Raw genomic sequence first — 15,340 nt, 5'->3', positions numbered from 1 at the left:
GTCCCAAGAAAGATTGGTCAGGGGTTGTCTGAAGGACGATTACACAGTCATTAAAAATGTCACACAGGGATCCTGTGAGAGGAGAAAGTGCTGATGACAGTGTGTGAGTGGAAGGCAAGCCCAGGAGGGGCCCCGGAGAGAACAGTGGAGTGGACACGGCGGAAGACAGCCCACCTCCCCGTCTGGACTTGGACAGACCGGGATTAGACCCCAGTCTCACCCCAGTAAAATGTGGAAGTGGCATTTTCACCATTTTTAAGTGTACAATTCACCACAACCTTTTTTTCCAAAAATCTCCACCCACACAGAAGCCCTGTGCCCGTGAGCAACAGTTCCCCACTCCTCTTCCCAGCAGCCCCTGTGAACCGCCCTCTACTCCGTCCCTGCGGATTCGCCGACTCTGTGTACCTTGGATGGCAGACCATACATGAGTGCCCTTTCCTCTCAGCTTTCCACTTAGCACAGTCTTGTCCTCACTGTGGCACATGTGGCCACTCAGTTCCTTTTTCCAGCCGAATACCATTTCGTGGCGTGAGTGCGCTGCATCCTGCTCATCCATCCAGCACCTGATGGACACTGGGGTCGTGTCTACCTTTTGCTACTGTGAATAACAGCTGCTATGACCTTCTGCAGGCAAAAGTCTCTTTGAGTCCCTGTTTCCAATCCTCCCGGCATCACTCTTTCTAGCTAAAGAACCAAAGTAAAATGCAGAAATTGTGTCTACCGCCCAGGACGGCCACGGAGGCGGAATGCACTAGCTGTGTCAATCATGCAGCGCACAGTAGGTGCTAAATAAACGTTGCTCTCTCCCGACTCTTCCATTAAAACCCGCTTTAAAGGAACACGAGAGAGTTAGGATTCCGTGCTCAAGTGTGGACCTCCTGGCACCAGCCGCCTTCTCTGCTCTGCTCGGGCATCATTATTTTTCAGCATTTAGACACTTACTGCCCTTCCTTCTCTCTAGGCGAGGAACATCCCTGTCTCCTCTTCCAAGCTGTGTGAGAGTGGGGTCCAGTCCTTTCCTGGGCCTCAGTTTCTTCACCCAGCAAATGAAGAATTTGGCTTAGCTTGGCGTTTTTCAATCTGGGTTCCACGGAACCCTAACTGTTCTCGCAGTCAGAGCCTGAGGCAGGGACAGGAAGGCGAAAAGAGGCTTCTAGCCCCAGCTGGTCAACCACAGCAGGTCCTCTTTATCCATGTGCACACTAGAAAGCTGCAGATAGAATTCTTGGCCCTGGGTGAGCCAGTTTCTCCTTGGAAGACTATCATGAGAACTGAGAACTGTGATATTTCAGTCATGAGTAGTTGTCCCCAAAACACTAGCTCCTTCCTGTCTTGCCCCAGGACACCCAGTGAGCACAAGTGAGCACAAATTCGCTTTTGAATTCAACTCTGCTCCTCTCCAAAGTGGAAGACAGAGAGGCCCACCCCACCCCCACCCCCACCCCCACTGCTTAAGCAAACGCCAGGTGTCAGGGCTTTCCACCCTGGATGTGGCCCATTGACCCAGGAGCTGTGCAGGGCCAGGCCTGGTTGACACTTGGATGGAGGGGAACCCCAGGAAATCCTTTCTCAAGTTTTCTTTCCAATCCTCTTCCACGCTCAGGGCTCTTTGCAGGGCTGTGGCAGGAAGCTGGAAAGGCCTGGAGTGTGGCCCAGCTGCCCTCCCCCTGTCCAGCCATCCAGCCAGACCCTCTGCACAGGCCAAGGTGGACTCTGAGCTTACTGGATTTATTGACAAGAGGATGGAGGTCTGTTCCTGTGTTGGGACACAAGGGACAAGGACTGCAGCAGAAATGAAAGATCAGGTCCAGGGCCAGTGGCCAGAGCCTAAGCCCCAAGGAGAATAGGCCAGGCACTTGCAAAAGAGGCACTTGCCCAAGTGACCCATGTTCCATGCCCTTGCTTGATCTGGAGACCAGTGGGTGGTTAGATGATTAGGTGGACCCTACACCACCTCCCCCAAAGCCACAGACCCCAGGAAGGACCCTGAAGAAGCCTGAACTAGTCCAGTGCTCTTTGTTCCATGCTGTCACCAACCCCAAGCCAGCGTTTCCATAATGCTTCATAACTGGAAGCAGAGAGCTGGACTGGCATTTCCAGAGACAATGTGTGCCTTAGGAGCTTCGGGGACACTATTAAATAATATTGGCTCAGCCAGGGAAAAGCTTATTCTTTTCAATTCTCCTTCAAGCATCTGATCATCAAGATGAAGTCTCAGCATGGTGCTACTGTCTTATTACCAATCTCTGACATTCCTAATCTTCAAAACCACCAGAACGGAGGCCTACAGCCCAGAGCCTCAGGCAGGCAAAAGGATCTAGCTTGGATTTAATGCCAATTTTTCCAGCTATCTTTATGTATGACAAATTAATACTGGTTTTGCAGGTACGTTTCTGAAACAAGATTTCCTTTTAAAACTTGTTTAAGTTGAAACATGAGTTGATTTAAAGAAAAATGTTATATAGATAATTACAAGCACGGTTGGTAAGTAGGGTAAAAGCCCTGAAGGTGCTATAAGAATGATTGACAGTCAGGAGCCCATACGAGTGCCATTATTTTTATCCACGCCGTACTCAGATAAGGAAACTGAGGGTCCAAGGGTGCGTAGCTGGAAACTGGAAGGACTTGGATTCGACCTGGTCCTGAGGAAAGGAAGTAAGTTTGGCTGCCCCAGAGGCCAAGGTGCTAAGTACCGGCCTGCTTGGGCTTGCTCGGACTCCAGGGGCTGGAGCATGCAGGGTGGAGGGGCCACCGAGGTGGTGGGTTCAGTGAGCCAGGGTGGGGATGAGGGGAGGCAGAGAAAAGGCAAACTTAGAACAATTACTTCTTTTTTCTGGAGAGCTTTAAAAGATGGATGTTTTTATTGAGAGACAAACAAGCACTGGGGTAGATTTCCCTTGTGCAGAAAAGAGGGATGATGGGTAATCTCCCCCGTCACCGAGACAAACTTCCCAGACTTACCCAGTCATCGTACATAGAAACAAGGAGGCAGCCCTATGTCTACGGGGGGACCAGGAAACAATACCTTACCTGTAGACATTTGGCAAGCAAAGTTCTCCGGGAGCGCCTGTGCTGGGCAGTCCCCGCCTTGCACAGAGGAGCGTGTTGGCAGTACACGCCAGGAACCTGTCCCTACCCTCTGCCCGCCCTGGTGCCCAGGAAGAACCCCACACAGGCCTTTCTTTGGAACCATCCACTAGGTTTGAGATGCCTTTGGAATCCACTGCTACTTCCTCATAAAAGCCCTGAAGGTGCTATAAGAATGATTGACAGTCAGGAGCCCATATGAGTGCCATTATTTTTATAATGGCTCCAAACTGGGAACCATCTTCCAGGCCTTGATCATCAGGATTTCACTGATGGGGACCTGGCAATGGTGGCTCATTGGCCCAATTCAAATGAATCACAGCAAAATGTCCCACAGTGGGCACTGCTGAGGTGGGTCACTCAGGGGCTCTGCCATTCTGGACCAACCCTTCTCTTCCCAACCCTCAGCTGTCTGGTCTGTAAAATGGGCACAATAACACGCACCTTAGGGAGCTGCTGGGAAAGTCCATAAGCAGGTCTGTGAGAAGCCAGAGCAGGGCTGGACCCGGGGGGGGCTCGACGGCTGAAGAGTATTGTCAAGTCAGCGGGATGAGGGGTGGGATGTCTGAAAGACCAGGCCCGGCCCTGACCTTTCTAATGGGCAACAGTGTTTGGTTCTCCAGAGGAAGAATGGTTCATGGGCAGGAGGATTTGTTTCCTTTGTCCCTAAACAGGCCTTGTCCCCCAAGGAAAAGAGGATTGCATACAAAAATAAATAAGACAAAGCAAAACAAATACTTTAAAAACAACTAACAAAAATGAAGTCAAAGTTAAAAACTGTTATGCTTCAAAGAGTACCATCAAGAAACTGAGACGACAACCCATAGACTGGGAGAAATATTTGCAAATAGTGTGTTTGAGACGTGCAAGCAGAGCATATGAAGAACTCTCGCAACTCAACATTAAAAGGACAAGCAACTCAAGTTTAAAATGGGCTGAGGATTTGAACACAGACATTTTTTAAAGAAGATACACAAATAGTCAATAAGCATGTGGAAAGATATGTGACGTTATTAGTCAGTAGGAAAACGCAAATCAAAATCATGTCAAGAGACTGGGCTGGGCGTGGTGGTGCTCGCCCATAATCCCAGCAGCTCAGGAGGCTGAGGCAGGAGGACCACAAGTTGAAAGCCAGCCTCGGCAACTTAACGAGGCCCTAAGCTTTCAGTCTCTAAATAAAAATACAAAAAGGGCTGGGAATGTTGCTCGATGGTAAAATGCCCCTGGGTTCAATCCCTGGTTCCAAAAAAAAAAAAAAAAAAATCATGTCAAGATATTACTTTATACACAACAAGATGGATAAAGTAAATAAAGAAAGAAAATAACAAGTGATGAGAAGTGAAGAAACTGGAAGCCTCGGGCGCTGCTGCTGGGAATGACAGTGGTCACACCGCGGGCCAAGGTCTAGCAGTTCCTCCAATGATTTCACGTACAGTTACCATTTGACCCAGCTATTGCTCACCTGTCTGTAGCCAAGAGTGGTGAGGACACGTGTCTGTACATAACTCCCACATGAATGCTCCTGCTAGCATAATTCATAACAGCCCCAAAACATAAACTGCCAGTGTCCATGAACTGATGAGAAGATAAATTAAATGTGGAGTGTCCACTAACGCAATATTGCTTGGTCATAAAAGGGAATGAAATACTAATGCACACTACAGCACGGATGAACACTCTGTGGCTGAAGAAGCTGACACAGAAGGCCACATATTATATGACACTCTATTTATGTGAAATGTCCAAAATCAGCCTAGCGATGAACAGTGAGTGGTTGTCAGGGCCTGAGAGAAAGGGGACAGGGCAAGAACTGCTAACAGGAATGCACAAAGGAGGGTGCTAAATGTCTTGGATAGGTAGTGGTATCTGGACGCGGTGGTACACCGCAAGCTTCCCAGAGGCTTGGGAAGCTGAGGCAGAAAGATTGTGATTCAAAACCAGCCTCAGCAACTTAGCGAGACGCTGTCTCTAAATAAAAATGTAAAAAGGGCCGGGGATGTGTGGCTGAGTGGTTAAACACCCTGAGTTTAATCACAGTATGAAAAAAAAAAAAGGTAGGGGTAATGGTTGCATGACTGAATTTTTTAAAACCACTGAATTATAGATTTTGAAAAGGTGAATTTATGACATATGAATTAGATCTTGATAAAGCTGGTATTTTAAAAAATAAAATCGGTAGTGCTTAGGTGATATACAATACTGTTTCCATGGTTACTTACTACTACTTATTATTAGAGTTAGGAATATTTGCTGGTGCACCCCCGATCAGGGTGAGTCTTCCTTCTCTGCCACCACCATCACGTCTAGTCCCGATCCCCATGAGCCCAGCGTGCACATCTGGTTGACTGTGGAGTTCTCTGGCCAGTGCCTCTGAGCTGAGAAGCCTGGGAACCAGCCCATCCACCCAGCACCACACGAACAATGTTTTCAGCTTGGGGGTTGAGGGTGAGAAGTCTTTCCTGGTGTGTTCACCTGGTTTTCCAGAAGTCTCTGCATTCCCCGGCCTTCCTCTTGACCTTGAGAGGAAGTGACGTGTATCACTTCCAGGTCAAGGCAGTTGTGCCTCCTTCATCACTCCCTTCCTCTTGGGCAGTGGCCATGAGACAACATGTTCAAGATGGAGGAGCCACAAAAGTGGTCAGGATCACTGCATCACCCATGGAGAAGCTCCCGAGAGAGAGATGACCCAATCGGATTATGTGTGAGAAAGAAAGAAACCTTTGTTGTTCGAGGCCCCTGAGATTTGGGGTCGGTTTGTTGCGGCAGCTTGCATTAATCATCTCCACAACACACTGCATGTTAATGAGTCCAGCCTTGCCATGGCGCCCTCTGTGGCTGGGGCCTCCAGACCCTCCCTGGCCTCTCAGCTCCACAGCTGGGAGTTACACTTCTGATAATTTCCTTACTCAACAGCCTGATTTTGAAAGCTCAAAGAAGGAAGGGGAAGGCAGAGGACCCCAGCCAGGTGTCTAGGATGCATCAGCAGCATGTTGCCCTTGCTGGTTGTCCTGTGGCATGACCACCCCGCCTACTCACAGAAGAGGACCCAGAAGCTCAGTGACCTTCCTGAGGCTGTGCTGCTAAAAGAGGTTGCATCTATCTGCTGCCTCTCAGTTAGATCCTTCGTTTTTCAGCCAGTCCCAAAGCCCACCCCTGCCTCATGTCCTATAATGGCCACCAGAGCAGAGCTGGCCTTGTGTGGGCAACTGCTGCAGGATTTGGGGCAGTGTCCAAGGAGTGGGCTTTGCCTCTGGGGATGGAAGTTTGAGCAAGGCTTTGCAGAGTGCCCTGCCACAGGGAGGGGACTGTGGCTCCAGGCGTGAGCATCTCCTTGGAGCAGGGACTTTCCATCCTGGCTTCTGGCAAATACTCAGTCATTGAGGGACAGGAGCCAGCCGAGTTCCCCAGAGACATGAGGCAGGAGAGGCGAGTGCTGTGAAGGGAAGCTTCCCAGGGCTTCCCAGTTCCACCTGAACCAACTTGCTCTGCTGTGGGAAGGTGTCCAGCAGGGAATGCAAGCAGATAATCATCTCTGCTAATGGACTGATAACTGGCCTCTGCAGGGGATGCCGCAGGCAGCAATGACCCTATCCTGTGCTCCTTGCCTGGGGTCACCACCCACTCAGAGACTCAAGACAAACCAGGAGGTCATCTGCAGTTCCTTCAGGCCCACACCTGGCTGTCACTTTCTCTTAACATTCTCGAAGCCCTACCCCCACTGCTCCTCTGGCCCCCTCATGGCTCCTGCAGCAACTCCCAGATGGCCTCTGCTTCCGCCTCCCTTCATACTCCTCCATGTGGCCAGAGGCACTGTCATAAGACACAATGACATTCAAGGCCTTGGTCAACCTCCTGAAGTCAACCTCTTCAGCATGGTTTCCTGAGCCCTGCAGCCCCGAGGACCACCCCTACCTTTCGCTCCTACCCAGGTGACCATCTGCACTCTGAACTACTCTGCACCAAGGGCACTCAGCCTTGTGCTGTGGCTGATCTGCTGTGGCCCCATTCTTCGAGGTGAGGGCTGCTGGTGTGTACAGGATGCACAAAAGTAACCCTAGCTGCACCTGTTTGATGCTAGTAATACCTCCCTGAACACCAACTCCAATGTCCCAAGACATTACCAATGTCCTCTGGGGCCAAGTCGAGACCACTGCTCTCTGCCTTTGCTTCTGAAAGGTTCTTTCCCTTCTTTTGCACCTGGTTTCCTCTACCGCCTTCTTTCAAATCCACACCAGCATCTTCACCTCCCAGGGGCCTCTGCTGGCTCGCCCAGGCTGGGGTAGGGGTGGCTTCTCAGGACCCCCCTCCCAGCACACAGCACTAATCCAGTCACACTGCATTCAACTGATCTGTTTATGTTTGTCCCTTTTCTGTAAGGTGGGCTGCTCAGAACCCCCTCCTCGGAACAAGGAACACATGGAGCATGTGCTCAGAGACCACCGGGTCGGAAGGATGGATTTTGACTGGAGGCAGAAGAGCCCTGTGCATTGGAGGGGTCTGGGCAAGGCAGACACAGAAACAGAAGTGACAAAGACCCAGCAGGAAGCAGCACCTTCCAGGACAAAGACCAAGAAGATGTGGATATCAAGATGAGACTGAGAGCCAGGTGTGGTGATGCATGCCTGTACCTCTGTGACTCAGGAGGCTGAGGCAGGAAGATGACATGTTCAAGGCCAGCCTCAGCAACTTGGCAAGACCTTTTCTCAAAAATGAAAAGCACTGGGGACGTGGCTCAGCATAAAGCACCCCTGGGATCAATCGCCAGGACCAAAAAAAACCCCAAAAAACCAGTTGGGTGATGTGGCTGGAGCCCAGTGGGGACTGTAGGAGTGACCACAAGAAAAAGGAAGTTGGAGCAGGAGGAGGTATGGTCACAAAGGCCCCAAGAAGACTTCCGCAGCCCTGGGGTGTCCAGCAGAATGCTGGGGGGGTGGGGGGAGTTTTGTGGTCAAATAAGTTTGGGAAATGCTTTGTTAGCATAAGTAGTTTTCTCATAGCAGGACTTCTCGAGCTTTCCATGTGCTCATGTGCTCGTGAGATGGCGGCCCACACTGTGCTGACCCCAGGGCCTCTGGTCAGTGTCCTACAGCTACATCTGAAAACACTGCCTGGAGCTGACATGTGAGCTGCATCTTAGGAAGGCCCCCAGGCAAGGATGATCTGGATTTGGGGGACAGTGGCTCTGGGAGTTGACAGGGGCATGAGCCACTAGCTCAACTCTCACTGGGTCCCTTGCTCCAGCACCTGGGGCTTCTGCAGCCCTGAGAAGTAAAGTGGGCTCTCGAGCTCCTCGTGGAAGGCTGGGGGCACAGTGCAGAATTTATTGAAGAATTCAAGCAGTCGACCCAAGAGATGGCCTCCCCAGGCCCCTGGGCTGTAACAGATGGTGTGGTTTAAATTTCAAAAATTGAGGAGTACTTAAGGAAAAATGTTGGCAGGCACAGAGGCACTTGTAAAACCATCTGAGCTGATGGGGCGTCTGGGCCCCATGCCTCCAGGAGTCGAGGCTGCTCTGAGCAGAGGTAGGGAGGGCTGGAGGGCCCAGATCAGGGTCTGCTGGCAGAGGCCTCTGGATGAGGTGGGCCAGGAGGGCGAGAGGGAAGCCCTGGCGCCTGCCCATGTCCTGCCCTTGGACAGGCTGCCAGCGTCTACTCCAGCTGCACAAGGGGAGCACAGTCAGGCAAGGCTGGGTGGAGGGAGCACCCCACCCCACCAGATGGCAGGAAGCTGCACACCCCAGGGGAAAGGCCTGGGGTCCCGGCATCACCCAGAGGTGGGTACAAGTTCTGGTTCTGCCACTAGCTGTGACCTGGCAGGTGACAGCTCTGTGGAGCAGCCTCATCCTCAGCGGCAAGAGGAGCGTCTGCAGCAACTGCAAGGACTCGGACAGTAGGTCCTCAGCCCCTGTTAGTCATCACTGTTTCTGGGGACACAGCCTCAAAGAGGGTATGGAAGGAAAGTTGGAACAGCCCAGCAGAGCCGCAGCAAGAAGGCATCTGGCAGAGTGCAGGTGAAGACGCAGCCTAGCAAGTGACTCGCCTCTCTGGGGCCTGGCAGCCTTGTGAACGGGACAAGGACACTGGCACCACCAGCAGTACCATCTCGGAGGTGTCTGACCCCTTCATAGTAGCCAGGGAGCTACTATACTTATCATCCTTCTGGAGCACTTCCTGCCCTCAGGGTGGCACCTCCTCTGGACTTGGGTCCCTTTTTATAGTGTTCACAGTGTTTTCAGTGGTGACCAAGAGACCAAACATGCACCTACCTGCAGCCCCATGGATAAGTCACTGGCTGCAACTGTGGGTGAGCAGGGCCCCCGCTCAGAATGACTTCTCCTGACCTCCTACACCTGGGATCCTCACAGACTCCAACAGGCCTGTGTGTGGAAGGGGGCAAGGCAACGCTGTCCAGTGGCCCAGGGCCATGTCTTGGCCGGAATGAGCTGGGCCTGTTCTGAGTCTGAAGGCATTTCACAAACATTAATCCTGTCACATCCAAACTGTGAGAAAGGACTGGGGTGTGCACAGCTCCCAGAGGGAGAAGGAAATGATTATGACGGAGAGACTGACAGCCGCTGTGTGCGCACGTGTATGGTGGCCTTCAGTAGGCCGGTGAGCAGCAGGGCCCGACGGGAGCCGCACTGCTGGGTGTGAGCCCAGCTCACGGGGGAAGCGAGACAGCCACTACCTACTGCATTCCCTGGACAGGACCTGGTCCCACAGGCTGTGCCAGCCCGGTCCACCAGGAGCCTGGGCGGCTTCCCAGAGGACCACCCTCTGAGGGGCTGGTGCCCATGACATCAGGGCCCTGAGCAGGAGGAAGCCACCGTGGGCCCTGGGACACACCCAGGGCTGTTCACAGGCAGGTCTTGTCCCTGGCTGTCACTGCCTCACGAGGTGGGTTTAGCAGGGGGGCCACTTTTTAAGAAGGGAAACTGAGGCCCAGAGAGGGAAAATGAGCAGAACGCTAAATGGGCCAAGAACAGACTTCTCTGTCATGCGGGTCGAAGGGGGAAGGTCCCAGAGAATCCAGTTTGCCAGGACCCGAGGGGTGGCTCCACCTGGCTCCTTCAACCATCCAGTGGGTGCTAAGGTGGGGAGAGGGTGGCCCCTCACCCTCTATCATCCTCCAGAACACACTCGGAACTCTCCGCATTCTCCTGTGTGCCCTGCTGACCGTCCAGACCCGGGGCTGTGCTCGCCTTCCGGATCCCTCCCGGTCCCTCTCTGACCTCTCAGAGCAACCCCTGGTGAGCCTTTTCTTCCAGGCACTTCCCCTCCTGCCCCAATACACGGTGTAGGTAGCAGGAGGACCGATGGAAGGGACTCACCCAGTGAGCAGGCTTCCTCCCTGACTCAGCCTGGCCTGGACCCCTACCTCTTGTCTGCTGGGCTGGGGGTGCCCTCTGGTTAAGGACGAGAACCAAGGTCTCTGGAGACAATGGAAGCCCCTGGCCCTGTACTTCATGGTGCCTCATGTGGCCTGGCAGGGACCTGGGGCCCATTTCCTGGAGAGGGCCTCCGGTTCCTCCTGCTGCAGGGTCTGGAGGCCTCTTACCTTTGGGGTGAGGTACTTGGTCATAATTTCCTTCCCTTTCTCTCCCAGCTTTTCATCTGGTGTAACTTCGTATTCTGCCTGAAACAGAAGGAGAAAAAGATAACAGATTTGCTCGAGAGCTCCTTTTAGTTAGAGAATCTTGGAGCCCCGGAGAAGACCCCCCGAGGCCACTGACCAATCTTCTTCTACAGGGCAGGAAACTGAGGTCCAGAGAGCAGGGCAGACCTGGTTGAGCAGCCCAATGTCTAGTCCAAATTTCTCCACACTCTCCCAGGACGCTGGCTCTAAGAGCAGCACTCTCCATGCAGGCTGCCCACCAGAGACATGGACAAACACTGGGACCCAGAGCAGCAGGACAGACCCTCTGGTGGCCAGGAGGGCAGCATCTGGAAGCTGGGGTTGAGGAGCACCAATTCAGATGAATCAAAGGCAACCACTGGAAAACAATGGGCCACCCAACCGGAGCCCACAGAAAGGCTGCCCCAGGTCACTCAGACCTCACGAGTCACATGCCCCTGGACAGTGTGCTCAACTGTCTAAGTGCAGAGGGGTCCGGCACCTGTGGCACCTGTATGAGGTTCAAGGCAACCTCACAGTTCAGGGCCCAGGGTCCAACTTCTCCCAGGCCGCCAGGGGACACTCCTGGACAAAGGGAAAGGGAAGGTGGCACTTGGAAGGTCCAGGGGGATCCAGGCCCACTTCCATTCTGAGAGCCAAAGGCCCACAATCCCCAATGAGAAATGCAAACCCTACAACCATCTGCACCCTGGGACTGTGGATGGTGGTTCCAGAAGGAATCCAACCCCTCATTTTAAGGGCTGGGCATGAAGGCTCAGAGAAGCAAAGGACTTGCCCCAGGTCACACAGCCGGCACCAGCAGGGGAGGGGAGGCCCTGCCTGCTGTCCCCTCATTCCTACTGAACCATCCAGTCACAGCCTCTCTCCAAGGCCACACCTCCTCTCCATCAAGACGATTGTGAGAGACAGAGGCTTTCCTGATGATTTGATCTGAGTGGTGACTTCTTGGGATGTTTAATGGAGAGAAGGTGGCTCTTCCTCTTGACTCTTTCCTGTATCTTTCTCTAAGCTCATGCACCTGCACACACACACACACACACGGACACACACGCACATGGACACACACATGTAGTACTGACAACCAGCATGACTCTTCCTAATTGATGGCAGAGACACTGAGGGGCCAAGAGGCCAAACAACTGGTTCAAATCCAACAGAGCTGCTAAGCAATTGTTTCCTGTCTGAAGGGCCCAGCGTTCTGCAGTTACTGACTGCCCTTCTCCAGGGATAGCAGAGAAGCACCAGTGTCCTGCTGCCCCTGAACGTCCAGCCTCGTGGCCAGGCATGTGGGAACATAGCCAGGTTGCTTTGCAGGCCCAGGCTTTTGGCAAGTGGCCAACCACTGCTTAGGGTACCTCCACCCCACCCAGAACACTGGATTCGCACTGCCCCAAAATACTTCTGTGGAGGCGGTTCTATTTAACCGAATGGAGACCTGGGCTCACTGATCAGCCTCAATAACCAGCTGAAAATGTTATTACTCTGGGTACTGAAACCCACGCTAAGAAAACAATAACGTCACTTTCAGGTCAGCCACCTCCCAGTGGAGGCCAGATGGGCTCATGGCTCCGCAGGGAGGCAGCTGGGAACACATGGGGACAGACCTCCCCAGCCCAGGATCGAAAGACCTTTCTTGAGGAGTCCACGTTGGACTACCACCATCTGACATTAGAGTTGGGAAGCAGGAACCGGCAGAAGGCCTCCCCCTGAGGTTTCCACACTGATCAAGTCACACATCTTCACAGTGACCCCCAGGGGGTCCGGGGCTCGTGGGGGTCAAGTCCTGAGAGGCCACCTACAGAGAAAAGGCCCCTAGCAGCTGAGCTGGACGGGCTGAGCTCAAGGCAGATCCCACGACATGAGGCTGAGACCCAGTAAGAGCTTGTGACGCCAGAACTTTAGCATCAGATCTGGCTCAGGAAACAGCAGCCAAGGAGGCCTTCAAAGAAAGAGGTAGATCCAACGCGAGGACCGTTGCTGAACCCCATCTGCACCAGAGGCCCTTCCCACCAGAGCAGGAGGCTGGCCTTGTCCCTCCCCAAAGAGGGATGCCCACAGTCCTCTTGCTCTCCTGCCCACCTGACTCCCTGCCCCTGCTCAGAGCTCAAAGCCCTCGGAGGGCAACTCTCCTCAGATACACTGCAGGTGCCAATCATGGTAGGGCGCAGTGGGCTTCCGTGGGCTGTGACTCGTGCTGACACATGTCGGATGGCCTTGGGGAGCAGGTGCTGCCCCGATGCAAGGAGAGAAGGGCTCCCCTGAGCTTGGAGCACACAGGACTACTCATGGGTCTCTGCCTGCCAGAGCGCGGAGTCCGTGGGCAGTGCAGACCACCACCTGGCATTCCATCCACGGTCAGCGCTCACTGCCTCATCCATCTCAGAGAACACGACAGAAAACAGGTCCTGGTGGTGGGGACGCTTTTCCCCAGATGGTCTTTAGGACTTGCCATGCGACCAAAGGAGCCACACTGCTTTAAAGAGCAGAAGCTGCCGCGGGATGCTGCTTGGCCCTGACTGGCCTGGTGCCCCTCCTTCTCCCCGGAGACCCTCTCCTGCCTTGGCAGGAAGATGAAGTCAGAGATGCCTTGAGGTCTCGCCACCCGGGCTTCTGTAACTGTCGATGTGGTCAGCTTTTCCAGTGTCTGAGAGGCAGGGGCAGTGACGTGCATGGCCAGCAGCATGGCTCCCCATGGGTCCACCCACACTGGCCCCAGTGTGCTGTCTGTGCTGACTGTCACAGCCACTCTGAGCCCCACCCCACCCCTTCCTACCCAGATATGAGGAGACAGAGTGACACTGGGCAGTTTTCTGTCCCTTCCCTGCCTAGCACCGCAGGTCCCTGTATCCCTCTTCTGTGACCCAGCTCCTGCAGGTCTGCCTCTTCTGTGTTGGTCCCTTCTCTTATCCCTGCAGGTGGAGAGGTGGCAGGGCAGGCATCAGCTGCCACTGATTTCCTACCCCGAGAGCACTCCATAAACCACCCTTGCCAAACTCTTGCACTCACGTACCCGTGGGCACCAGTTTCCTGCCGGGACCTGACTGGCAGGTTCAAGGTGGGTGGACACTGATCTTGCTTCCTCTCTGCCTCCCAGCTAGCATGCAGAGGCACGGCAGGAAAGGGAGTCCTCCAGAGGCCAAGGGTCTGATGGGTCTGGACAGCCCCAAAGCTGTGCCTTCCTAGGCAGCTGTCCTCTGACCTATGGCTTCCGGCTGAGCAGCCCTCTTGGGTTGGGTCAGCAGGAGTCACTGGCCCACCTCAGGGCCACAGATGGGATGGGACCAGACAAGGAAGGGAAGAGCAGATCCCTGTCCACACCAGGCAGAGACTGAGAATGGCAGAAGTGGCCCCAAGGTGACCCAGGTCTTCCTGACAGTCCCACAGTTCCCGGCTTGTGAACCAGGTCCTGGCTGGAGGCAGGCGCTGCACCTCTCTGGGGAGGCGAGAAGTCTGGCTGTCGGTCCCCAGGCACAGGGGCTGTGCTAGCGCCTCCTGTCTGCCCCATCCTCCTCCTGAGCCTCAGCCTTGAGGGGCTTCCCACCTCACCCCTGCCTAGCCACAGTTCTGTTCCCCAGAGCACTTCCCTGTCCTCGCCCACAGCCAAGACTCATCCCGCCACCACGGGATTTGGGCTTTTCCTGTGACTCTTCTGAGTTTCAGTGTAAAGAGCCCAACCTAACCTGGTTCAGGCAAAACTGTCATCTCTTGGCCCTCAGGACCCAAGGACGAGTTGAAAAAACCAAACTAGGGAGAATGAATGCAGCTGGGCCAGGGATGTGAGCCCTTCTGGACCCACTAGCTCATTTGTGGGGGTGATGGGGCTTTAAGCTTCCTTAGAGTGGACTGGCTGTCCCCTCATGGTAGTCATGGCAGGAAACATGGTGGTCAGCTGTTGCCAGGAGCCCGTTTAGATCTTCCTTACCAGAGGACTCCCCTCAAGCCTGTCAGTACCAGAGAAAGGACCTGTTGGCCCAGTTTGGCTCGGTCTTCTCCAACCCACTGTAGTTTGGCGTGATGTCACTTCTAGGACAGCCACATAATTTGGGACTAGGGGTCTCAGGTCTGAGAGGCCACACAGGAGGCTGGACAAGGCTAAAGACTTCCACTGGATGACCCATTTTCTCAAGATGACCCTGTACCAGGATCTGGCTTTACTAACAGTTCTGAGAGTCTCTATGTGAATCTAAGGAATTCTCTCTCCTCTGAGCCTCTCCCTTTGGGAGGATCAAAGCAATGATAGAAAAGACAGACAAATACTGGACGTGGCCCCTAAGTAAGAACCAGAGTCCGCAGTTCCCCTGGCGCGACAGGGCAGATCACTTGAAATAATGCTGCAGATAACCCAGTTCACCAAAAGCCAGGTGACAGCTGCTGGTGGCCTGTGATCAATGAATGGCTTGGAAGGCTACTTACCATTTCCTGATGGGAGATTTCATTTATTGTAACCTCATAACTGTAGCCCCAGCCTCCCAAATGGCCCTCAGTGACCCTGACCTCCTGCCACCCATGCTCTGGAGGAGACACTTTAAGACCCATGGGGTCTGATGAGTGTGACCTGGAGGAATGGCTGTGGAAGCTGAAACGACGGGCCATGGACGACGTCGCCCCCTAACTG

General features: G+C 53.7%; 1 protein-coding gene across 2 annotated transcripts in view; it reads right to left on the bottom strand.

Annotated features, from left to right (window-relative positions):
- Grk5 (G protein-coupled receptor kinase 5) overlaps positions 1 to 15,340 on the bottom strand; it is a 189,829-nt gene that overhangs the window by 37,934 nt on the left and 136,555 nt on the right. For both annotated transcript variants that reach the window (XM_046449824.2, XM_058581335.1), the window contains exon 4: positions 10,648 to 10,725. In XM_046449824.2, the coding sequence (XP_046305780.1) occupies positions 10,648 to 10,725 (78 nt within the window). The remainder of the gene's footprint in view (positions 1 to 10,647; positions 10,726 to 15,340) is intronic.

Source organism: Marmota monax, unplaced genomic scaffold, assembly GCF_021218885.2.
Source record: "Marmota monax isolate L192 unplaced genomic scaffold, Marmota_monax_Labrador192_F-V1.1 WCK01_AAM20220418_F8-fsc00004, whole genome shotgun sequence".
In the NCBI taxonomy this organism is placed as follows: Eukaryota; Metazoa; Chordata; class Mammalia; order Rodentia; family Sciuridae; genus Marmota; species Marmota monax.
Note: the sequence above shows the minus strand (reverse complement) of the source record. Positions and strands in the feature narration are given on the sequence as shown.